This window comes from Netta rufina (genome assembly GCF_964035555.1).
Source record: "Netta rufina genome assembly, chromosome: 1".
Lineage (NCBI taxonomy): Eukaryota > Metazoa > Chordata > Aves > Anseriformes > Anatidae > Netta > Netta rufina.
The window spans coordinates 4229835-4255265 of record NC_140123.1 but is presented as its reverse complement, the minus strand read 5'-3'; the positions used below and the strand labels follow the sequence as shown (position 1 = coordinate 4255265).

The following is a 25431-nucleotide window of genomic DNA, read 5'->3' as shown; positions in this document are numbered from 1 at the left end:
ACAAGAGCAGGACTGTCTTTTTCTCTGCCCAGCTGCAAGTGTGTATCTCATGGCCATCCCACAGCCTTTTCTTCATGGGATTCTTGAGTGGCTGGTGGTGTCAGGCAGCTGCGGGTCCCTGTGGTGCCAGCCCTGCTCCAGCAGGGCCACCCCAAGCAGGGGGCCCAGCCCCACGTCCAGGCGGCTGCTGGAGATCCCCAAGGAGGAGCCCCCAGCCCCTCTCTGGGCAGCCTGTGCCAGGGCTCCGGCACCCGCCCAGCCCAGCAGTGCTTCCTGAGGGGCAGAGGGCACCTCCTGGGCTCCAGGCTGGGCCCGGGGCCTCTGGGCCTGGCCCTGGGCACCGCTGAGCAGAGCCTGGCTCCGGCCTCTCGGCACCTCCCGGCAGTGCTGATGGCCATGGCTGGCAGCCCCTGGAGCCTCCTCTGCTCCAGGCCCAGCAGCCCCAGCTCTTGCAGCCTCTCCTCATGGTGCTCCAGGCCCTTCGGCACCTCGGGGACCCTGCGCTGGGCTCTCCCCAGGGTGCCCAGCTCTAGCTGGTGCTGGGGGACCCAGCGCTGGGCACAGCACCCCAGGGGCGGCCTCAGCAGCACTGAGAAGAAAGGCAGAGACTCCCTCCTGCAGTCCCTCATCAGCTTAGAATACTTAGAGAATACACTTAATTATGACTGCACCAGACAGCTCAGTGAGTGAGAAATTTGTAATAAAATGCTGCCTTCAAGCCCCTGCATTACTATTATGAATTGTAGGGTATTATGGATTGTTAGGGTCTTCCATTCCTCACAGGCTTTTGGAGCACCACAAATGCTGTGTTACACCACATCCCTCTAAACCAACCTGTAAAACTCCCAACACATCTCACCTTTACAGCTGTGTTGTAGCTCTGTTGTGCTGCAGCACAAATCCCAGGTATAGCATCCAAAACAAGGCTGGGCTCTAAGAAGTGAAGAGGATCAAGATTTCATCAGCACGTTCAGGATTTAGCTTTTCAAGACAGAAACACCAGTGGAATGTGATTAATTCTTTGCCAGTGTATTTCCATACTTACTTGGTATAAAAAAGACTGAGGACTGATAGGTATTTTCAATTCCTTTTCCTCTCTGTTTTTAAGTGCTATAGTAAACAACCATATTCTGGTGTGGCATTCCAAGACACAGCTCCTGTTGTTTTGCCGTCAGGAGGGCTCAGCTCCCAAGAAACCCAGCCTGTAATTGCAGATTTACAATAAATAAATAAATAAAATAATAATGCTTGGTTTGTGGGTTTTCTCAGTATTTTCCCTGTAAACCAGTTTAGGTATTCAAGAATTCAAGAATGTATTTTACCGTCTCACTGCAAATCACTGAGCTTTTTTTATTCAGTGTTTCTGTTCTGTTGCATTTAATAAACTTAAAGTGGAAAGACAATTTATTAATTATTTTGACAAACGTACTTTTTATACTTATATATATGTACATATGATATATATATTTTATATCAATTTTCTCTGTGTGCAGACGTGCTTTCATTCCAGTGTGTATACCACTGGTTTTCCACAGACAAATATCCCAGGCCATGCTGTTACATGAAGGAGAGCATGTAACATTTGTTTGCACTTTCTCAACTCTGCTAAGTTCTAATATGTTTCTAGCTGGGTAAAAAGGAGCTATCTGAATACAAAGATATTTTCATCTTATTTGCATCCGTATTATCCCTTCATTTTTCTTTCCCCTCTCTCTCTCTTCCTACTTGCTTTCTTACACAGTCTCTCATTCTTTTTATATTCCTAAAAAACTCATGTTTGTACTTGTGATATACCAAAACACTTTTAAAAGCATAGGACAGCATTTTCCAAAGTCTTCCACATGCCCAAATAGAGACATTTCAGCATGGCCTGATTTCCCACAAATTAGGTGACTGTTGTACATAAGACGTGCCTCCAGGAGGTGTCTTAGTCACTTCCTGTGGAAATAAGACACAGAAAATCACAATCAGTTTGAAATCCACAAGTTCAAGCCCAGTTTGGACAAATGCAGGTTGCTGCGTGCATGTATCCCGTTAGCCATTGTAATTAGTAAAGTTCTGAGTCACACATAATTGAGACTTTCTTCCCATCGGTAATTGCTCTAGGAGGGTTTTCCTGCAGTCCATTAAGTAACCTCTCTTTTGTTCAGTGCAAGAATGTATAAAAAAGGCAAATTAGCCTTCTGGTGCCCAAAGGCACAAGCCTAGGTACTATTTCTTTCATTCTCTCTTTCAGATTATTCCATTCTGACCACTACACGGACGTCATTATTTTAATGTTGGATACTCAGACGAGAGTGCCATGGATGTAAAAGAAAGGAAACCGTATCGATCTCTGACTCGGCGCCGCGATACCGAGCGCCGCTACACCAGTTCCTCAGCAGAGAGTGAGGACAGCAAGGTTCCCCAGAAGTCCTACAGCTCCAGCGAGACCCTGAAGGCTTATGATCAAGACTCCAGGTTGACCTACAGCAATCGGGTCAAAGACATGGTGCACCAGGAGGCTGATGAATTCTGCAGAGCAGGTGAGCACATCTCAGCAGGAGCTTCTGTAAGCAGTGAGAGTTAAACAACTCGGTGCTGAGAGCTTGGGGTGGATAGGGAGCTGCTTTTGAAGGACTGTGAGGCTGAAAACAAGATATAGTGAAAGAGACTGGCAAGGAACATCATCATCATTTTGTACAGTTGTGGGATGTATGCAAACTGATGACTTTAAGTGGGATACCACTAGCCTGTGTTCATTAGCATCAACTAAAAGACATTCTCTAATTACGAGTGTTGGGAGTACAGAGAGGTATTACTCTTATCCCACATTCTAAAAGAAAGTTGAAGTCTGTCTTGTATGTGTTGTGTGCATCTGCAACAGCCCATTGATGCTTCCCAGTGTGAAACCAGGCACAGTGGGCACACGCTGCGCAATCCATCTCCATGTATACTGGTGTTGCATGAAAAGTCCTGGAAGTTTCTTAGCAATCTGCTCTAGGTGTTCCTGCTTGAGCAGGGCCCTTGGACCAGATGACCTCCAGAGGTCCCTTCCTCAATTGGTCTATAATTCTGAAGCCTCTGACTGCTCAGGTGTCCTTTTTTCTTTGTCATGTGCCTGCTCTGTCATGAAGTCAACAAAGATCCCAAGGCAGAAGATAATCAAGGAAGAATACTACTGTCACACTGTCCATCAGGGCTACAGTAAAACCTAAGAAGCCTGGAGGAACTACAGATGGCCTGAAACATCCTTGATGTTGTACATGGCCTGCAGGCTATGGGTTTGAGACAGGGACAAGCTGTAGTATTAAAAGGGTGGCAAAGAGACACTTTTAGGACTCCATTTAGTAAATATGGGTCAGCGTGGGCTCCGGAGTCCTAACTGACATTCCAGATATTTTCCTTTTTATTGCTAGCCTGAAGTCAGGTGCAGTTACATTTTTGATGCTGTTGTTGCCTAAGTGAGGTAGATTTCTGTCTGTTGCTATAATCTCATAGTCTCATTTTCATTTTTCTGTAGAGACACGAGTAACTTAGTTCAGAAACCAAGCAGGGTTTCACGTAAATTATTTTTAGAAGTCCATCGAGAAGAGCATAAAATGGCAGAGCAAGTCGAATGGAATAGGCAGCATTCCAGACAATGAACATAAAAGAGCTGACCCTGACTGCTCTGAGCGCACCCACTGGTGTTTAGAGAAGCTGATTCTCCAAAGGGAATGCATACAACTGCACCAGTTTAACTTGGGGACTGCTTAATTTCACTCTTCAAACACCATGCAGTTGTGGTTTTGGTGCAAAACTCATCTTTAAGGCATTCCCAAGGAAAATGACTTGCAGAAGTCTCTTAGGGCACATAGTCTTGGTATTTGTATTTCAGGAAAGTTGCAGCAGGCAATAATTAACAAAAGGGGCAGTAGGTGTTGTAAGTAATAGTTTGCAGTCATAAAAAGAGTTTCCCTCTTAGCAACTCTGAAGTACTTCATCCTCTCTAAGGAATCTAAGAAGTTATAAAGAAAAGGAAACCTTCTAGGTCATTGAGTTTGCTCACTTCATACAATATATTCGCCATGCAGGGTAGATGTGAATTAGTATAGGTCAGCGGTTTTCAACCTGAGGGTCTATGAGGCCACACAGGTCTATGGACTTCTCCTAAGAAGTCCACAAAAGAGAAATAAGAAAAGCCAGTCTATTGACAGGGAGTATAAATTTGCTATACAGACACTCATAATTCCCTAGGAAAAAAAAAAAAGTGTAGGATACTGAAAAATGCTAAAAACTATTGGTATAAGTGGCTGAAATTGATTGAGAGGTTAAGGTTAACCACATCAGGGGGCTGGTTCTACTTCTGATATATCACCCACAGGTTTTTCATTTTATAATTTTCTCCCAGTTTCTCCTGAGAGTCCCCAAACTGTTCTGAAGAATGATAACAATTACTCTGGACTTTCTGTGCCACATTTTCCACTGGCAGAAAGCCATAAATGGACCTCACTTTGTGGTGCTTCTTGGGCTAATGCCAACTGAAACCAAGCCTTATTAGCTTGCACGACATCAACAAAGCAAAGTGAATTTCTCTCCTGCATTGGTTTGGAAGGCAGAGGAGGGAAACATTTCAAATTGACCAAATAAATTCAGTAAATAAACAAGTCAGCATTTAAATGGTTTTAGCTAGAGTGTGAGTGCCAGCAAACGTGCAAGTCAGCACAAGAAAAAATAGACCAGATCTGAATTAAAAAGTCTCAGATATTTATTATCTTCCTTTTATTGACTTGAGTTCTTCCAGCTTAAAAGGCAACAGTGAGCATAGAATATGAAAATCGATGCATCTCCTGCTGTTTATTGCAAATAAATTTGATTTTCAGTTAATTGTAGCAGTCATTTTTCATAATTTATGAGCTGCTGTTACTGGAGAGTATCAGTCACGCTGCATGTTGATGTGTTGGATGATGTGGAGTGTGGCTTGTTGCAGGGGAAGGTGGAAGTCACCACTGGTGACTCAAATGTGCAAGCAAAAACAAAACATGCTGTACTCCAGTTCTCCACATAGGAAGATTTGAAAACTATCCCAGCTTTGCCCAAAAGTCAAAACTGGAAGAGTGAGGTCTCTAGGGATTTACTACTTCTTTGCTTTTGTAATTTAGGTCAAGTTCATTTGTTACTTCATGCTGTGGAGTGGTAGAGGATGCTCCCTCAGACTTGTTTTGCAGCCAAGTTAAATGGATTAATCTGCCACAAGCTTGCACTGTGCTCCCCAAGCAAGGCTACAGGGTTCAACGGATGTGTGAGCCCCAAGCATCCTCATCTGTCCACTCTGTCTGAAAGCTTTAATCTGTTTTGGTAAATTAAGAACGTGTGAAGTTCATGAATGCTTTATACAGTTTTAAGTGTTATCAGCTGTAGATCCATAATCAGCTGAACCGTGGTTGTTTCCTCCTGACGTCAAGCAGTTCCTTTACCAAACTTTATGTTGAAATGTTGTCCAGTCCCATTATTCACTTTGCAATCAAACATCTCCTTCTCTCCATTCCCTATGAGATGCAAAGTCACTGGAATGAAAAAAGCACGGTAAAAGAGCAGCTGATCATTATGTGCATGTGTGCTATAATGTGAACCCTTCCCCGCACAGCAGGGCACGAGGACAAGCCGGAGTGTTTCCACAAGCATGAAACCAGACTCTGGAAAAGTAGAAATCTGACTGTTTCTATTGGATTCATGTTTTCCACCATGTGATATTTTACATCAACAAATAAAAACGCGAGGAGAACCACATGCTCGTGTGGTTTTGAGCATGGAGAGAAGCATAACTCAGTTTTGGATACAACCTTGAGGCTGAGGGCCAGACCTGCGGAATGAATTTCAATGATGAATAGATAAGAACTTTGCTGTTCTAAGTGAGGCTGGGGACTGAACTGTCCTGGAGATCAGATCCAGCTTGTAGAAACACATCTGAGCTACAAACACATCTCTAAAACTGAGTCCGGGGCTTGCACATGAACTTGGCGGTTTGGGCTCAACAACTCTTCTGATTGATGGGGATTTATTTATTGAAATAGCAGGAGGAAGCCAACTAGACTGATTGTGATCAGCGGTGTTGGTATCTGGCCACAGTACAGGGCCTGATGCCTCCTACCAGTTAATAGATAAAGTTCCTTAATCCGTCTGACCGAGGCGTACTGTAACAGGAGCGGGGCACATTGTGCCACGTTAAATGCACGGTACAGATAAAGGCACTCACAGGTGGCCAAAATCCTTTAAAGACATTCAGGGCTGCAAAATAAAAGAGTGCATTAATAAATAAATATGTATTAAAATAGAGCCACTAATTGCTCTCCCCAGCTCTCTCATGCAACTTTCTGAACAAAGCGTGCTAATATTTGAAGACTCCTTCACATCGATTTGGTCTGATTTTGAAGCTCAGCAGGTAACGAGACATGAACTCAGGAGTCATTTTTCAGGTTATATTTTTAGTCAGCTAAACAATGGCATCTATTTGCAGCCAAATAACCTCCGCTGTGACTGTGTCAGAATGAATGGCTAAACCGAGTCAAGTTGAGAGTGGTCAGCCAGGGGAAAGTGAGATCACCCAAGGAAATTTAAATCCCCAATATGTAATTTCATTGATTTCAAGGAGCAGAACTCACTCCAATTTCCTACTGTAGTACAGTTGCAAGGTATATATGTATACATATATATTTTTAATCATTTCCCATTTTGCTTTTTCTGTTTCTCCCAGAGTATTCCATCCCTCTTTACTTTCAAAAGTGATGATTTTATTGAGCAAGCCCTGAGTTTTAGTCAGAGACTAGGTTCCAGAGGCAGGAATCCAGCTGTTTTTTGGTCTTGGCATAGCCACCTGGTGTCCCATTAACCAACACCATGAAACAGGGCAACCTTTCCTATGATGATGGAGGGTCTGATTTGAAGACAGAAGATGAATGGTTCTGCCATTTGACATGTGCTAGATGAAACTTTCCCCTATTAAAGAATAACCAGGCTGCTGTGTTTTCTCCCAGGAGCCAACTTCTCCTTGCGAGAGCTGGGTCTTGAAGACGTGACGCCCACACATGGGACTTTGTACCGGACTGATATCGGGCTGCCTCACTGCGGCTACTCCATCAGCACCGGCTCGGATGCCGACACGGAGGCAGACGTGGTTATGTCACCCGAGCACCCTGTGAGGCTTTGGGGACGCAACACCAAGTCCGGGCGCAGCTCCTGCTTATCGAGCCGGGCCAACTCCAACCTCACCCTCACCGACACAGAGCACGAGAATACCGAAACCGGTAAGTGCCATGGCAGCCTCGAGCTCGACCAGCAATGCCACTTCTTGCCACTCCACCTTAATCTTCCCTAGTTGTATTTTTTTTTTTATCAGACTCAGTGAAAACACTCTTCTAATAGCCCCGTGTCGTGGCCTTTTGTACTGTCCTACAGAGTGTTTGTTAATAAACTGCTGGAGAAGCTCCTACTTATTTATCACAGCGACAGAGATCATTAAGCGGCTGTAATACTTTCCCTGCTTTTTGTAGCGACCTTTCAGACAAAAAGCATTTAAATCTCCCCTCCCCTGGCTGATGCTGCTCTTATCTTTGCTACAGATTTTCGGGGCAGATAATTTCCTTCTTTTCCTCGCTGGTTCCTTGACAGGAGCCGTTTCATTTATGTAAATCGGCTGACTGCTCTCTGAAGGAAAACGGTGGTGAAATATTTTTAGAAGCCTTTTTCTTCGTGAGAAATAAAAGCTGAAGGTCACAAATTTTTTTATCTTGGTAACTTTGCATCCCCAGCTGCAGGGACTCCTGCATGCCTTTTGTAAGTCCTGCGAACCTTTTGGTCAGCAGTTCTGCCAAGCAGTGTAGGAAGGAGAGAGGATTTTGATTCAATTGCAGCTTGACCCAGGGGTTCACACAGCCATATATGCCTTTGCACCTTTAATTCAATTATGGCACAGCCTGCTTCTTAATATAGCTGCTGCGTACAAGTCATCGGGTGCTTGAGCTCAGCTCTGAAAGCTGATGTGAAATGACTGCATTGCTTGTTCTCGTTATGCTTTTTGCCACAGTATTATAGTGACAAATGATGATAACTTTTCCTTTGGAAGCCATGACACAGTGAGACATACACCACCCACATGATTTTATGTTTAACTCCAACAGAATTACAGTGGAATCTTATTAAGTTTCTGTTCAGTGATAATGATATATTAGGCAAAGTTCAAAGATAAACGACCTTCTATTTAACGGATGTACAGAAGAATTTTCTTCAAAATATATCTTTATGATACATTTTTTAAAGTTTCTTGGTGTAGTTTCTTACAGGGTTTCACTCAGTAGGACAGGCAGATTATGCAGTGCCAGAGTTTAGCGTTTTACTTCCTAGCCTTGTGTTTTCTTCAAAAGACAGAGGGATATTTGCACACTCCCCAAAGCAAACACCTTGCACTTGCGTCCTGTTCCCTTGTTTCCATGTCCCTCTCCTGCGGTTTTATATAGTGGTGTATGAGCAGCTGTGAACCTATCTCATACATTTTTCTTTCCATGCCTCCTAAGAGAAGCAAACCACAGAATTTTAGCCTTTTTTTTTCCTTAAGAGAGAAGAATTACATTAGCTACTGGAATCTTTTTCACCGGTTTCCGTAATGCTATCTCTACATGTGCAAATGCAACTTTGTACCTACAGATCACTTACAAATGAAATTATATTAGCAACAACACATTAGCAACAGCACATGCCTTGAAAGGCTTTAGTGAAACTAATAACAGAGGAAGGAGTGCTAATGTCAGGACTGAGACAACCTCCAATTCCTCTTCCCTTAAATTCGATGACACACTAACCATTTGTTGAACTACCATAGCAATTAGAAAAGGGAAGACAGCAAGGTGGAGAGCATATCTGCAGGATTTTAAGTGCTGTCCAAACATAGAAGTTTATTTGGCATTTGCAGTATAAGGTATTGAGTATTTTGAATGAGAAAGTCTATATCATAGTCAAAAATATAAAATCTGTGTAGTATAAAAATAATCTAGAGAGGGATGGTGTGCAGAATCTAATTGTGTTGTTTGTATTGACAAAAAATCGGGGTGGTGGAACACATAAAATGCAAGGGAAAATATTGCAACCCAAATCATGCTGTTAGAGAGCTTGAGCTCGTACTTGAAACAGACTTCCCTGGGAAGAAGGGAGGAGATAAGAGACATCAACCAGATTCAGGTGAGAAAAAATTGCCCAGAGCTGTGGAGAGACACCTAATTTCAGTGTAGGGACTGCAGATGAATTGGGGTATAAATGTATCTAAAAACAAGCTACAGAAGAAGAGGAAAACATGTACTAAGGACAAAATCTTAAGCCTTCAATGTATACAGATAAAATGCGGACATCTTTATTTTATAATTTCTTGGCACAGGTAAAGGTGTGACAAACATTTGCAAACAAAGCCCTCACAACCTGAAACCTGCTGCTGGAGAATGTGAAGCCTGGGATACACGCAGAAATTCTGTCTAACAAATTGAAAGGTAGCTCTGTCACTTTGCACAGAAGCAGTGTTACTGTGGGCCCTCCGCAGCTAGCTATCACATGGGCTATTTTGAGAAATCCCAGATTTATAGGAGAAATGTTTTCAAGAAGACATGAAATTTTGCTAATGGCAGCATAAAGTAACATAATGCTATGACTCAGTTTACAGGATACCTTTATTAGTCAATATTAATTGTTGACAGTATTGATAGAAGTTATAGCCTTTAGCTGAAGTCAATATAGAGCTTTATGAACCTGCCATCAATAGAAGATTTTATGGGGCCCATTAAACCAACTTTTCCAATGAAGGTTAACGTCAGCGATTTTTATGTTGTTCATTATTTATCCAAAACGAATAATCAGAATTTGCTTCTGATGTTTCTAAATCCAAAGCTGTCGAAATGCAATTCTACCAAGACATTCACCCTGTTCTTAGAAAAAGAGAGGTCTGGCTCCCTCAAAAAGCAGGTTTGCTTTTATTTGAGGAGTGGTGATGCCTTGAAGGAACAGATATGCTGCTCAGTAAATGCGGCCACAATCCCCCTCTCTGTCTTTAAGGAAACCGATGAAGTGGTCTGGTTCCATGGCATATTACAGTCCATAAATCACTTGCACAGGCAGCTGGCATGAAAAGCCATGCAATGTTTTATCTAAACTGTTCCCAGGCTTTCCAGGAGGTTGAATACTTTTACTGGGTTAGGAGTTTGTTTTCACTGAACTTAGCTTGAGTTACAACCCTGGCATTGCACTGAGCTCAGGTCCTGCACACCCAAAGAGCCCCAATGGCTTCTCCTTGGCTGGCCAGTGTTTTCTGCTCATCCTGGCTGGTCACTTGGCAGAAAAAGGGGACAGAGGGGACAGCTTAGATCACCACAAAATCACCGCACCTCATCCTGAGTAATGCAATCACTCTGTGCTGCTAATGTAGCAGCCACTTAATGAAGCTTAAAGGGTTATTTTGCAGCATGATCACCTAGGCTAAGCTGAAATTGTGAACTCATATCAGCAGTTCAGGTCCATGCACAGAGAAGTGTTTGAGTACTGAACATCTAAGCAAAGAATTTAGGAGAACTTTTTTCCTGTGCTATTTCACACGGTTTCTCAGCAAGACTAATTCAAACAAAAGAAGCTCCTGAGGTGGTCATTTGGATCTGAGCCTGGCATCAACTTAACTGGTGTCACCTTAGGCAACCCTGAACATGCTTTGTTCTGATTTGCTCTGCTTCTTTACTATAGATAAGAGAAAAATGGAGGAGAAGGCAGCAATAGTTTTCCAGAAAATGACTTATTTTGCAGCAATTCAGTCAAAAGCAAATCAAAAGCAAAATATTTCTAGTCATAAAGACATCCTCTTAGAAATACAGAACCACAGAATAATTTATGTTGGAAGCTGTGCTTAAAGCAGGGCTAACTTTAAGGTTAGATCAGGTTGCTCAGCACCTCATCCAGTTACATTTTGGGTATCTCCCAGGTTGGACAGTCCACAACCCCTATGTCCCAGCTCTGGTGTTGACCATTCTCAGTGAGAACAACTCTTCTCCTTGGAGGTAGTCAGAGTTTCTACTGTCCACTCTCTCTTGTTCTCTCACCATGCATTTCCAAGGACAGTCAGCCTTTATCTTCTGTATATCCCCACACCTAAAATAGTTAAAAGACAGCTACTACTCCTCCCTTTAGTCATCTCTTCTCCAAGCTGAACAAAAACACCGTGATCATCCTCTCATAAAAGGTTTGTAAGTAGTAGGCACTGGCAGAGGTAGTCAGTGAAGTCAGGGGAACTCCAATTCTAAAAGTTTTGAGGAGTAAACCAGACACATAGCTGCTGGTAACCCCCCAGATTGGATGCTGCCTCAGTCAGAGTGGTTGCACCTGTTGGCCCCTTGAGCATCCCTTTGTCCTGTTTGTAGCATTGCCAAGTTTTCTTTGGTTTCAGGGGGCATTCAGGACTGTTCTGTCTGGGATTTGAGAACCTTGTGGTTTTGTACTGTCTAGGACACTCTTACCAGATGTAGAGTTGGACAGCGTTTGTTGGTAAGCACCCATGAAACAGGCTCTGAATATCTCCTTCTGCTCCATAGGGAAGGTCCTATCCTAGGCGCTCCCAAACCATTGTGAATCATGCTAACAGTCTCCCGATGGTTCTGAGCATGAGGTGGGCAAAAAATACTGGTATTTCCATACCTCCTTCCTGCCCCCAGAACAAAACAAAGCAACACACACACTTTTCTGTCTGCCTTCAATGTGATAAAGAGCTTACTGGTTTATCCAGGGCAATTCCTTCAGGAACACTTTAGACTTGGGTCAACCACATTTTAAAAATTTGTCTTTCTGAAAGTGGGTTGCTGCCCTTTTTTTATTAAAAAAAAAAAAAATACAATTTAACTTTCAGCTATTCCAAAGAAGCCGAGGCAATCTCAAGATTAATTTCATTTTTAATCAGGGTTTTGTGCTAATTTCCACCAAGGCATGCAGTTGGTTAAAAGTGAGAAGGAGCAGGAGAGAGGGGGAGCGGTTTCTTCATTAGCAGGACAAGTCAGCAGTGATTAATGCTCTGTACATGTGCAGAGTGGAGCTGATGTTTCTCTCTGTTGTCATCTCCTCTTGGGAAGAATGTGGGCAGTATCAAGAGGCCACAGGGATCTCACAGACAGGATGAGTAACTTCAGATGGCTTGAGACAGTTCAACCGAGCTGGAGATGATATAGAACTAAATACTCAGTTGTGATATATTGTATGAAGAAATTATTGCAGCAGAACTGTTGCTGAAATGTGGAATTTTCTTATCTAGCAGACTGAGAGATAAGTAGACACAAACTAAAATTCCAAATCTCACCACCCTGGAAGCCAAAATTCGGTCTGCAAGACCTTTGCTGCTAAATTGTGCTGTGGGTCCTTCTTTCCATCTTAATAATTCAAAAAATATATAGGAAACATATGCTGCTGCAAACAATTCTGCCTGCATTTCATGTGTGCAAGAGGAGTGAAAATGACATTGCTGGGACTCAAATCTCTCATTCACCTAGGAACTCCATGCAAGTATCACTGTCCCCAACATTTCCACCACTCATCTGTTGGTCACCTCTGTTTAGGAAGAACAGTTTAATCGCAAGGTCCATTTGTCTCTGGTGTCACCTCTGAAATCACCAGTCAGTCCCAAAAGTTGTATGGTGGCTATAGCTATCAAGACTCTTACTCACTTGGTGACAAGATTAAGAGTACCAATTCATTTTACACTGCTGAACCCACATCCTACAGAGAGAAATAATTTTTCTTTTAGTCACTACCGTTCTGAGATGCATTTAAATGAGCTCTAAAGCTGTCAAGAAAACAGCCAGCCCAATATCCAAACCTGCTCTCCAAGCTTTACCAACATGACTAGAAAGGTAGTGAATGTGTTACTGTTAATTTTTGCTTTCCCATAAAAAAAAAAAAAAAAAAAAAAAAAAAAAAAAAAAAAGCCTTTCTGGAAAATTCTCATATGCTTTTGTAGAACTGAAACTCACTGGCAATCAGAAGCGGGAAAGCTCACACGATAGCTCTGCCTATTCTACCATCGCAGCCCCAACTCTTGGCCATTTAATTGACATAACACATGATTTAAGGAGCATTTCTTGCGGTAACCACCACACTTTCTGATTCCACACTGCTAAAGCCATTATTGCTGCTGGAAGGAGTGCTTAAGAAACTGCATAGGAAATTAGGACTTGATAGAAACAAATGCTCGTAGAAGATATTTAGAAACACAGGGGTACATTACAGCAGGAAATAATTAAAGACAAGATTTTCAAGCAAGGAACACCAGAGAAACGATATAATTTTATTTCTCCTGGGTAGTTAAGAAGCCTAACTAATTCTTCCACTTATTCAGTGGTGCCTGATACAGACCTTGCTGAAGCCTTTGAAAATTTCTGTTGCTATCAGCAGTGGTAGATCAAGTCCTAGGTGTACAGTGGTACTGTGCTGCTTTGGAAAAATGGTCCGAGTGCCAGCAAGGTGTAAATCCCAGTACTCTTGGTTAAATACAGTGCAACATGCTGTTCACCACCAGGTTTCTTGTATACATTTTGGCTTCTTATTAAATCAGAAAGCTGTCCCAGTCATTAAGCCACATGCTCCAAAATTTCATTAACTTTTTCCGAATATTCTCTCTTCAGATTTTTTTTTTTTTTACAATAGCTAGGGGAACCTTAGGCAAATGGTAATTATTTCCGTGTATATTTCTTTTTCTCTTTGGTTGTCTGGAGCTTATCTTCCTAATGCTGTCTGTACATGTTACCAGGAGCCTTACAAGGTATTCCTAAATAGCTCTGAATGTCTGCACAGGAAGGAGTTTTGCTCGGTCTTCTTTGCCTTCACTTCCCTGCTTCCCAAACCGTGTTGACCCAAACCACTGGCCCAAATTGCAGTTCAATATATCAGTGCTATTAGCGGTGCCAGAATTATTGTGTGATCTTAGCATTACAAATTATTTGTTAATACCCTAGTTGATAATCCATGGTGACTTTTCTTTTTATTACCACATTTTGCTGAGTAATTTTCTTTCAGGCTTCATGCACTCTATTGTTAATATTGTTACCGTGGTTGCAGTAACATCTTTTTTTTTTCCCTCCTTCGAATTAAATAGTGCATTATAAAGTACTTCCAGTAAATGAGTGTGCGCTTCAGACATGCTTCTTCTGCAAATCGTGTAGGCATAAATATGATACTCAGACTCTGGAGAAAAGAGATTTAGAAAAAAAATCATTCTTCAAAATAAATAATTTTTAAGAAAAGAAATGTGCTGTGAGCTCTGTTTTCTTAAGCTTTCCTTATGCTTTTTGAGTAGGAGAAGACAAGAATAAATTAGAATTACCAGGTCAAGATCAGGCATCTGCTGGCTGTCATCTTTCACTTGCCTCCTATCAGTTGTAACCTTAATATTAACAAGATGTTTCAGCTTGAAATAAAAATTAGCCAGAGCCGTTAGCACTAAAGATCCAGCATCAATTGTAGAAGATAGGGAACAGCACTGGAAAACTACAAAAATGAGCAGCAGGTTCAGAAAGGGATTTTCACTAATCCCCTTCCCTGTTTCAGTTCCTTGAAATTCTTACGCTGCTCTTTTCCAGATAGGATTTGCAAGCAATACCCCATTTTGATATCACATTGGGATTGCTTGGGTATTGCAGCCCACTGAAGCTGCCTTCTAGAGAATTCAGAGACCCAATGATCGCTTAAAATGTGAAGGTCAGGGGAAGGAATGTGCCTTCAGGTCCTCCAACCGTAAAGATACTAATATTCTTATGAAGAATATTAGTCCTAAAAAGGAGACTTTTGCTATATGACCATCCCAAATGCTACATTCTCCAGTAAAAAATGGCTCCCTTGAAGGCTGTTATGTCTTCCTTTCTTGTGATCCAACTTTCTAACCACAGACATCCTTGATGATGGATTCCTAATGCCTTGCATTTTCTGTCCTCTTTTGTCCTTTTCAAACATTAGCCCCAAGATGCTTCTTGAAAGTGGAAAGGTGAGGTACTTCCTTACTTCTTCAGAGGAGTCTCAGAGACTTTTACCCTGACAGGATGATAAATTGATAGGGTTTAGGGCAACAGACCCTTAATGTCCCTTCACTTTTAATCAACCCTCTGTCCACTTGGTGTAAAACAGCCTTTCAAAGCAGGAAAGAAGGGGATGTCACTGTCTCTCAGGCAGGATTCAATGCACCCAAGAGCTGAACCTCCCTTTGTTATCACCTATCTTGCCCCAGGGACCAGAGAAGGAACCAACAGCATCCATGCTTCCACTTTAGGGGATGAAGGTAGGCAGGATTAATCTGAGTTTAATAATTCATTTTCTTCATTAGTGAACAATGTCTTGATTTTGTTCCTCAGTGAAGGGATTCCCACTGATTTTAGGGATAATCTATCTCATCACTGGTCTGCTTTTTTCTACAGAAAAAAAAAACATCTTTCCATGTATTTTTTTCCATAAGTCCCATAGAGAATGTATTTTCTTTATTGTTGCAATCTGCATCTGAAGGGATGCTGACATTAAAGCGCTTCACAATGGGATTCAGCTGTAATGAACTGTAGTTCAATACAGGTTAGTGTGCAGATTTCACGTTATTATTATTGTGATGATGGTGAAGCCATTAAGTGGGAAAATAAGGTCCAAACTCCATAAACTCGTTGATAGCAGGTAGAAACTATATTAACAGGTAAGAATTTACTGTTCTTTTCAATTAGGCTGCTAATTTTTGTCCTTTCCTTTGCCATTTTAAACTGCCTTGTCATGGAGACTTTTTTTTTAATGGAAAATAATTGCATTTAGTAACATTGCTGGCCAGCTGCCAAGCATTCTGGAAGCAAATCTGGGCACTTTTATATATATATATATATATATATATATATATATATATATATATATATATAATTTCCAAGTGCCACAAATAATTCCTTGTGGTGTGAAACACCATAGGAGGAATACAGCTAGGGTCATCAGCAAAAGCCCTATTGTTCTTTAAATAAAAATACTTGGCTTCTATCTCTTTTTGGGGTGGGATTTGAGTTTGAACATCGGTGCTTGGGGCAGGTTGGACTTGCAGCTCGATGTGTGTTTGGAGCAGGATTTTCCTTGCAGGGCCAGACACTGGCTTCATCCTAAGCAAACAGTCAAGCCCTCCTGGGACAGATGAGAGAGAAACAATGTAGGGGAAAAAAATTGAATGATTATAGGGGAAAATAAATCAAAGCAAGGAAAGGGTGAAGGCTCAAAATGGTCTGTTACCTACCTCCGTGGCCAAAGGATCCCTGCCCTGCAGAGTTAAGCCTGCTGGTTAGCATGGACCAGGGAGCCAGAGCTTGTTTTCCTTTGCCTTTTCCCCCTTTTCTGCTTCAACACAGTTGTGTAGGGGTCACACATACATATCGATATGCCAGCCCAGCCTTTCAAAGAGGTACAATGCTATTTCCTGCTCAGGGAAAAAGGCACACCAGGGTTTCTCCCTAACCTGACCTTTCCAGATGCTCTTATCTGTATTTCTGAACTCCCCTTCGGACCAGTGCACCTACTTCTAGGAACAGCATAAAGTGTTAATCCACATCTGGTCCAGTCTCTGCCAGCATCCCTAGAGGTATCGTGCTTTGTCTTCAGCAATGATCTGTCTCCACCCATGAGCAGAACAAAATGAGAGGAGAGAAAATATTATTTTGGTTTTACCCATGCCTGGAGGTGTGCACTGACATCCAAATAAAGGCTTCTGCCATGAGAATTTGTTCATTAACATCTCATTGCTTTATTTCTCAGAGGCTTTTGATTAACTGTTAGGCAAAAATGCCATTTTCTTCAATCCAGGGCAGTTATTGAAAATACAAGGCTGCCCTAGTTCTGTAAAGTTATCAGTGTTTCTTTGAAATGCCCCTAAAAACTTTAATGCCCTAAGACAATTTTGTTTGGTTTGTCCTTCCCACCACAGACCACTCTGAAACACAAATATAAAACGATTTCTAATAATGCCTATCCAATGTTCATGTAGATTAAATATTTTATAAGCATAATGTTGTTATGGACCATAATGGCATTTAGGGACCAGACAGTCCAGGACTCAAAGGGCTGCATTTGGGTGGGCATTGGACTGCAATTCAAGAGAGTTAGTCCATGGCTCTGCTACGGGCAGTGCTTAACCTTGGCTGTATCATTTCATTTCTCTTTCTCTGTATGAGTTCCCTGTTATAAATGGACAACTGTTTTGTTTTTTTTTTTTCCCTTTTTTCCCCTTTTTTCCTTTTTTCTTTTTTCTTTTTTAAGTTGTGAACCCAAATACTTTCTAATCAGACATGTGGATATAACAAGAAACACCACCGCCGTACTCCACTTCTATCCATTAATGTATTAAGTGAATTCTCAGCACTGAAATGTTCAAAATACCAGCATAGGCAACCCCTCAAACATGCAACAACTGTCTTAGGAGGGGGCAAAAAGGCTGAGAAATGTGCCTTCTCCCCTCGCAGCTCTCTCTGCAGGCGAGACCTTTTCATGCCAGCTGGCAGCAAGTGCAGCCCTCTTCTCGCCGCTGTGTTTAATGACCTCCGAAGTGCTACAGGGCTTCCATGGCCAGCTTCAAATGTGGCAAAGCAGAGCAGAGCTTCCTCAAAGCGACGGCTTTCTGCCACGTTTGGAAGCACAGGCTTTGATCGCTGCCCCGCTTTGGTCGCTTTGTAGTGGGGGAGATGCTTTTTTTAAGTTTAATTTAAGCAAAGCGCACGTTTCCTCTTTTAACAGAGAAACTGCTGAAAATGAAATGGGGAATTATGACAGTCCTGACTAAGGCTTAAATTCAGAATAATCACTTAGAGACTTTAAGTTATTCTCAGACCGTTTCCAAGCTGCTGTGTCTTAACTGCCGAAGTTTTAAGGAAAAGCAAAGACCTTGGGCAAGCACCTAGAACCGGTCTGTGGAGGTGCTAAATCAGTTCCTGACAGCAATTGCTTCTTCTGCAGGTGGAAAGGGAGATTTGCTTCGCATCGAGTCACTCAAATAGATCTGCTCAATGAGCGTGTAGAGAAGTGAGAAACCCACCAGCAGTTAAGGAGAAGGGGAAGGGAAGATCTGCATGAATAAAACCGAGGCAAGATGTCTTACAGCTAAGTCTAGGGCACATTAAATTTGAGTGACAACTGGTTGAAGAGGTTCCTAGCTGCCACCCTTTCAAGGGTTCACCATCCCTGCAGTCATGCCACTATAACATGGTCTGACTCTGATTTACTCCCCAAAACAATATGATTTAAAGCCTGTCCTTAAGGACAAGTATCACCATCCCACACGCAGAGGTTACTTTGACCCAGGGCAGAGCAACAGAAATCTCACCCAACAGCAAATCCTCCTGATTTGGATCAGAAAAGGGTCAATGGCTGAGGCGGGGCGGTGAAAGCACCTGGGAACTATTTAAGCCAGCATTGCCAGCCAGCAAGAAGCATTGCTGAGCTCTCTTGGAAATATCCCTCCGTTCCAGCTCCCCAGCGACAGCCAGCGCGTTCTCTTTGTTAGTTCAATTCATTTTCTGTGCAAGACTTATTTTCTTCTCATATCTCCAGCAGGTTCGAGCACTTTTATTACTCTCAGTTTGGGAGGAGGGGGGGTGAAATTATAACTGGATTCCAGTTGCCATTTAAATGCAGCTTGACATGAATTCCAAATAAATGAAAAAAAAAAAAAAAAAAAAAGAAAAGAAAACAAAAAAAAAGAAAAAAAAATCCAGCAATCATCTACTGAATAAGAAATCTGTTGTTCACCATTTTCTCTTCATAAAAAATGTAAAAAGTAGAAATCTGAATAAATGCATGCTAAACTATATAATTGCTGAAATAAATATGTATAGATATAGGATATTCTTTGATTTAGCATAAAGAAGCAGCAAATTATACCAATCAGTGAGAATCAACCAGTTTTAAAAGAAAATAACTGAAAAGCACAAATGCAAAAACAAGATTAAAACTGATTATTTAAATCAAGATTCTCTGTTTGCTGGTTTAAACCATGATTATAATTTAAATCAAGCCGCCCTGCCATGAATAGTTTAAGGACAATGATTTCTCCCTCTGACATTACATGAGGATTCGATAGCCAGCAGAGCATTGCACGACTTGTAAGCGTGGATGTGCCAAGCCTCCATCTCCAGCCATGTTCTTTGCTTGGTTCTGGTTTGCTTTAGGTGTTTGAAATGGGCAAGTAGCAATCCTTGCCTGAAAGAATGCAAATGTGGAAATCCACCCAAAGTCTCCGGGATGTTTTTATTGCTTTGGGGAGGGAATTAAATGGATGCGTAGCTGCTATCTCAGAGCCAGGCTGTGGTGATGATTCCCCAGTACCACAGGGCTGGAACAGCAGCCCTAGCTCTGTCTCAGAGTGCTAAGGGATGCGACTCCCTGTCCCCTAGGTACCACCGTTTTGGATAATTACATTTCACTTAAAAAAACTCCCTTTGCACCTGCAGTTGGACGAGGTGTTTCTCCTCCATTAAATTGCTCTGTTTTGCTGCTCTGCTCCACCGAGCAGCTGTTAATGTTCCACCCCAGAGGTGTCTGCAGTTCAGCGATGGGTGAAATGATTAAGGCTAGCAAAGCACTTGATCACTGGGAATGAAAGGTGCTACATAAACATACTCCATTAGTTTTATTAATGCTCAACAAAGCAAACTTTTCCTGTAGCTGGTTCTGTTCCTCCTTGGTGTTTAACACAATGCGTTCCCTCCAGGAGAGTTGGCAGGTAAACTCGGTGTCAAATAGGGAAAGGGCTTAGAAGTTCCACCTGATGTAGTTACAGAGAAAATAGGTCCTTTCATGCAAATCAGGCTCCAGGCTTTACTCACGTTATAAGTTTGGTTGACAACGAGAGGATGACTTAGATGGTTGCAGACTTTGAGTTGTGAATGGCACCACCTCAGACATACAGGTAAAGGATGACATAGACATTTGTGCAAAGAGAAAGTCTATATTTATAAGTCATACACCTAAACCAGACTTGTTGTGAGGACAGAAGGGGACAAAGCCTTCTCTCCTTGTTCCTCCCTTGGCCCAGGGTCGGTCAGCCCCACCTGAGTGCTTTTGGGATTTGAGTGACCATGAAGCGTGGCTCCCCTTGAGGCGAGTCCTTGCCATTTCTTCAGCACAGGTCCCCTTCCTCAGGGACACTGCCTGCCCTCAAGCCCAGAGAAATCTTCTTTCTTTGGTCATTTTCCTTCTGTTGGGGCTGTGAATCGAGAAAGCAGAAGACAGAGATCAGCTCACAAAATCTACATGGCTCCTGTTTAGGCTGAATGAGGTATTTTCATAACTCCCTTTGTTGGGGGTCACATATGTTTGCACAGGGGTATCTTCTTTCATGTGAGCTGGCAGGGAACCCACTGGCTCCCAGATAAATTTTGGATTGTGAACCCTCTTCCTGGTCCTAATAGTTCTCAGGACTTGTGTGAATTGAAGCACAACCCTGGTGACACATCAGTGGACAGTCCTACCTGTGTATATAAGTGGATGTACCAAGTCCTTATTTGGTGATAAATTAGCCATTTTTTTGACAAAAACAAACAACAAAACATATTGCTGCATTAATTGTTGGATAGAGAGTTTCTGGGACTGAAAGGATAGGCACTGGGGCTGTAGGTATTGGAATTCAATATAATGCTTTTCAAAATTTTAGTGATTATCTAGAGGAAAACTTAAACTCATGGCTGCTAAAGTGTGTGGATGTGAAAACTAAAAGGAGTAGTAAAAAGTAAATAAAAATCTGGAAGGACAGGGCCTAAACAGACACAGATTAATGCGGGCAGATGCAGTGATCTGCAGCTGTACGAGCAGAAAGCTTTTGAGTGCAGCAGGGTGACAGCCTGGAGGTGTTGGCTCTGTAAAGAGTCCTAGGGTCAGGGTGAGCAAGTTTCTCAGCAGCATCCGCATGAGATGCTCTTGGAGTGTTTCAGCTCACAACTGGATGTCTTGCTGGAAGGCGAGCAAAAGGAACAGAGCAGCTGGGTGAAAGCAGCTGTGATTTAGACTGACTTCTGTCTGTAAACTGCGTGACTGCAAAAGTTCACTCTTCAAAAGTATATTTGAGAAGGGATCAGTGCTTTTTACTATGGAAATGTTTAACCACCTCTAAATAAAAGCTTTATTCAGGAACTTTTACGAAGAGCCATGGGCTAGACTCTAAATCCATTGCAGCCCCTCAGTCACTCTTATCTCAGTGGCTCTGGAAGTTTGCACTGTCAGCATCAGATTGTGGCTGGTCCCACACATATGAGTAAGATAAAAGATTCAGGAAGCATTCCCAAAGACATCCTGGACACTAGCATCTATTATTGACCCTGACCAGTACCCCAACAGATTAATATCCCCATAGACTATGATGAACTGAGTCCTAAGCCTTCTTTAAGTTCTTTTCTTCCAGTATGTCTCACTGAAATTAATGTTTTCCAAAACTTTAGTGGTCTTAAAAGCTATGTGCTGTTTATCTCTTTCCTCCTTGAACTGGATTTCATTAATTCATTCTTGGCTTTGTCTAAAGTTCTTGCAAATACATTTTGCATCCTTCAAGAGAAGAATGTCCAGACCATAGTAGAGATGGGGAGATGTCAATACTCCTTTTCCCCGACAGACAGAGCAGATAGATTCTGCAGAGGAATCACTCGGATGCTTTCTTGGAGAAACTACTAAAAAAATCTCTCCCAGAGCTGCTTCACAGATTGATGTCTTATCGATGGTGGCATGTGGGGGTTGAGAGGATAGAAGGGACAGATGGTCCATAAGGTTCCTTTGAGCTACAGCCAGACTCAAAGAAGAAAGAGGAAGATTGGTGAATTTCTGGAAGAGTTTATTTCCTCCTTGGACTTGATCAGGGTGTTGAAATTCATCCAACAGACTCTGTAAAGCCTTTTGGATTCTAAGAAGAAGACATAGATCTACAGCCTCATTATTGCTTGTTCGGCTGTTAAACAAGGGCTGCAAGGAAGGAGGGAGACAATAGAGTTTGCTTCCTTCCTGTGTATACGAGCTCCTCTCCAATTGGAAATTTACTGATAGGGCTGTTCTGAAATAATTATTTCAGCACCATTTCTTTTGGCACAAGTATCGCTCCGATCATTCTGATTCCACGTAGAGAGTTACTTCAAAACGAATATTTCCAAATTATTTCCCAGGAATAATTATATTGTTACATTGCCAAGTCTAGATAAACCTATGAATAGGATTCCAGAATAGGATTTAAAATTAATTAATTAATTAATTAATTAACAGATTCTTTATTTAGCAGATTCTTTTAAATGTTTTCTAAAGTATGCAGACATACTTTGTACTTGCAAAAAATCCTGTCTGAAAACAAGTTAGTGAGTCCGTTTTCCAGTAGTTTGAAGGAAGAATGCTAGGAATTACAAGGAATTCAGCAGGTCACTAGGAAGGGGTACTCAATATCACTCTGTTAGGGGAGCTGATAGAGGAAGACAAGGAGCTAACTTGTGGAAGTCCTGTGCAGTCATGTAGCAAGTCAGGAAGAAGTCATAATAATTGCCACAAACCACCTGAGATGTCACCCAAAACCTTTGAGATCCCAAGCCACTTGGATGAAAGAGAGAGGAAAAACAAGGCTTTTTTGCTCGTGTCTTTCTAGAGGTAGTTCTTGGTGTCTGGATACATGCTGCCCTCACGAAAATGGTATCCCTTGAACATGACCCCTGAGCACAAGCCCAGCCACCTGGGCTTGTGCTGTATCCAGTCCCTGAAAAATAAATAAACAAATAAATAAATAAATTAAATGGCTTGACCTTGCATTGGGGTCATAATTCCCATAGTGATTGAATGAAAGGTTTCAGAGGCGGGTGGCTGCAGCGTGTTTTACACAGCTTCGGGAGGAAAAAAATCTGTTGCATGACTCAAACTCATCCAGCATCTCCTCAGCGTCTACAGTTTCTACCACTCAGATTTTGCATTCAGTATCTTTACTCAAACAACTCTATTTCCTCCCTCCCTTTCTTCACCTTTATTTCTTCCTGATGAGCAATTCAGACAGCAAACTGTTCCTCTTCTCCGTTCCCATCAGTGACTCCATTCAAAGTCCTGCCCATGTTCTTATTTTCTTGGCAGAGCTATATTCAGTGAACACATTTGTTTCTCTAGCTAGAGAACAAAAATATCTGCAAGCAAACTCATTTCCCTTCTGAACTGCTTAGGAGCGTAGTGCTGGGAAGGGGGAGGAAAGTGCTTTGTCAAGTGTTAGTGGAACAAGAGAGACATCTTCTCCCCCCTGATTTCCCCCTTTTATTATTATTGGGAAGACTCTGTTAGTCTCTCAGTTCCTTGGGGACTAGAAACATCTTGAAAAGATCTTTCACGCAGGCAGATAACAAACTCACTGCAGAGCTGCATCAGAAAGGGAAAAATTACTTGCTAGTAATGATGTTTATCACAATCCTTCCTCCTTTCCCAATTCTACAAAGGAAGCTATCTCTCATACAAAGGCCAAATCTGGTGCTTTTTTTTTTTTTTTTTTTTCCTGGCAAACTCCCTGTTGTGTCATTTCAGCCTGGGTAAGCTTGACTGATTGGAGTTTTACCTAAGCAGTATGTTGAGGGAGAAACTACAGAGTGGGCCGGTGTGATTTATATGAGATAGGCCTGAGGTGATAACACACACCCCAAAATAAAAAATAAAAAGGTCAGGTTGCTTCTGCTCAACGAATCAATGAATTATGCCGTTCCCAGAGGTGAGCAGAATCAGTGAAGCCCCAGCCTGATGCTGGGGGACTCGCACTTCCACCGGACTGAACTCCTCAGCAGATTCCACTCAGCTTTTCATCCCACCAGGACAGGAAAACACAGTTACATGGCACCATCTGTAGCTGCTTTGAAGGAGGCTTTGATTTCCCTTGCTCTGCATGGATGTTAAAAATCTCACAGTACTTTAATTTGAAGGTTGACCCGGGTGGTTTTTATCCTCAGGTGTCTTTTCTCATATAGCGAGCACTGAACCAACTGGCTCCTACCCTCAACATTACAGGCATACACATTCTAGAATAAGAGCTACATGCATGATGTGTAAACCTCATGAAACTGCAAAGTGAGGGCATGCAAAGTATACTTGTGTGCATGGACAGCTGCAGGCTGAGGTGCTTTGTTACGATGCATTTCCAGTCCTGTTAATTACATCTACTTGATGTTGCATGCTCTGTCCACTTAGTCATTGTCAAGACTGAGACTTGAGCTCAGAGGTCTGACACCCAGACCCTTGGGTCTCACCAAAATGTTTTTGTGATACTCAGTGAATAGGAAGCGATCTGGTGTGCCTGACTCCAGCATTCACAGAATGACAGTGTACAGCCATAACATCATCAGTCCTGGGGATGGAATTTATGAGGCAGAGAAAAAAAAAATAATAAATAAATAAAAAGGCTTATCTCTCTGATTTACTGAATTCAGGGAAAAGGCACCTGTATATCAGCTGTCTTTTCCACAGATGAGAAGAGAAAAGGCACTCCAATGTAGCTGTTAATGAAAATATAAGCACTGCTTTATTTGCTTAAGGTGCAAAGTAAATGACTGCCTTTAAGAAGGTGTCCACATAGTAATATTTCACCTAATGTCTCATTATATGATGATTGAAGTATCCAGGTCAGTCAGGTTTAAGATGCTGAAGACCTTGTCAACACGGTTGACAATGAAATGCAGTTTTCCTGGGACATTCTCAGGAACAACTAAAATGATTTAGCTGCATACGTTTGAAAAAAAATCTAACCAGCTGCGGAAAGCAAACTTCTGGAGACTCACCATTTAGTCTTCAGTATCCTCTGACTGAATTTCTTAATAAACATCAGACTGGAGCAGCTGGACAGAAGGGGCAGGCATATAGCAGACAAATCCAAAGAGGTCAATATATATATGTATATATATGTTTATTATTATTATTTTTGAGAGCTTCTTTTTCAGAAGAAAGACGTTTCTGCTAAAAAATATACATAAATATATGACTTTATAATAAGAGTATGTAGTTCATTACCCTCTGCAAATTAACCATATCTAATCATATATTTCCTAAAAAATAAAATAGCACGTTGCATCTGTTAGTCTTCATTCAAATACAAACCAAATATGCATGAGTACTGTAGTATAAACTGTTCCATCTGTTTCCACGAATGTATAGTCACGCTGGTCACCCACACACACACAACAGAAGGGTCTTTGGCTCTCAGCATCTGTCTTTGCTGAAGATCTAGCTCTGGGTAACTGCATTTTGACTGGGAGTAGCCAAGCTGGAGCAAGAGCAGCACTGCTGTAAAATGCCTCTTGAAATTTGGTGTCCGTGGTGCTGTGGTCATGGGGAGTCCCAAAGCTTTAAGATCACCGGGGACAGATCTTCTGTTTTTTAGCACCACTGTAAAGCTGAGCTTCATCTTAAATTCTTAAAGAAATGGTAAAA

At 41.9% G+C, this 25431-nt stretch overlaps 1 protein-coding gene across 3 annotated transcripts in view; it reads left to right on the top strand.

Annotated features, from left to right (window-relative positions):
- Positions 1-2302: 2302 nt before the first annotated feature.
- The window catches only part of TENM4 (teneurin transmembrane protein 4), a gene marked incomplete at both ends in the record, with an annotated part of 332174 nt that continues 309045 nt past the window's right edge, over positions 2303-25431 (top strand). For all 3 annotated transcript variants that reach the window (XM_084306305.1, XM_084306304.1, XM_084306303.1), the window contains 2 exons: positions 2303-2525; positions 6996-7265. In XM_084306305.1, coding sequence (XP_084162431.1) covers positions 2303-2525; positions 6996-7265 — 493 coding nt within the window. The remainder of the gene's footprint in view (positions 2526-6995; positions 7266-25431) is intronic.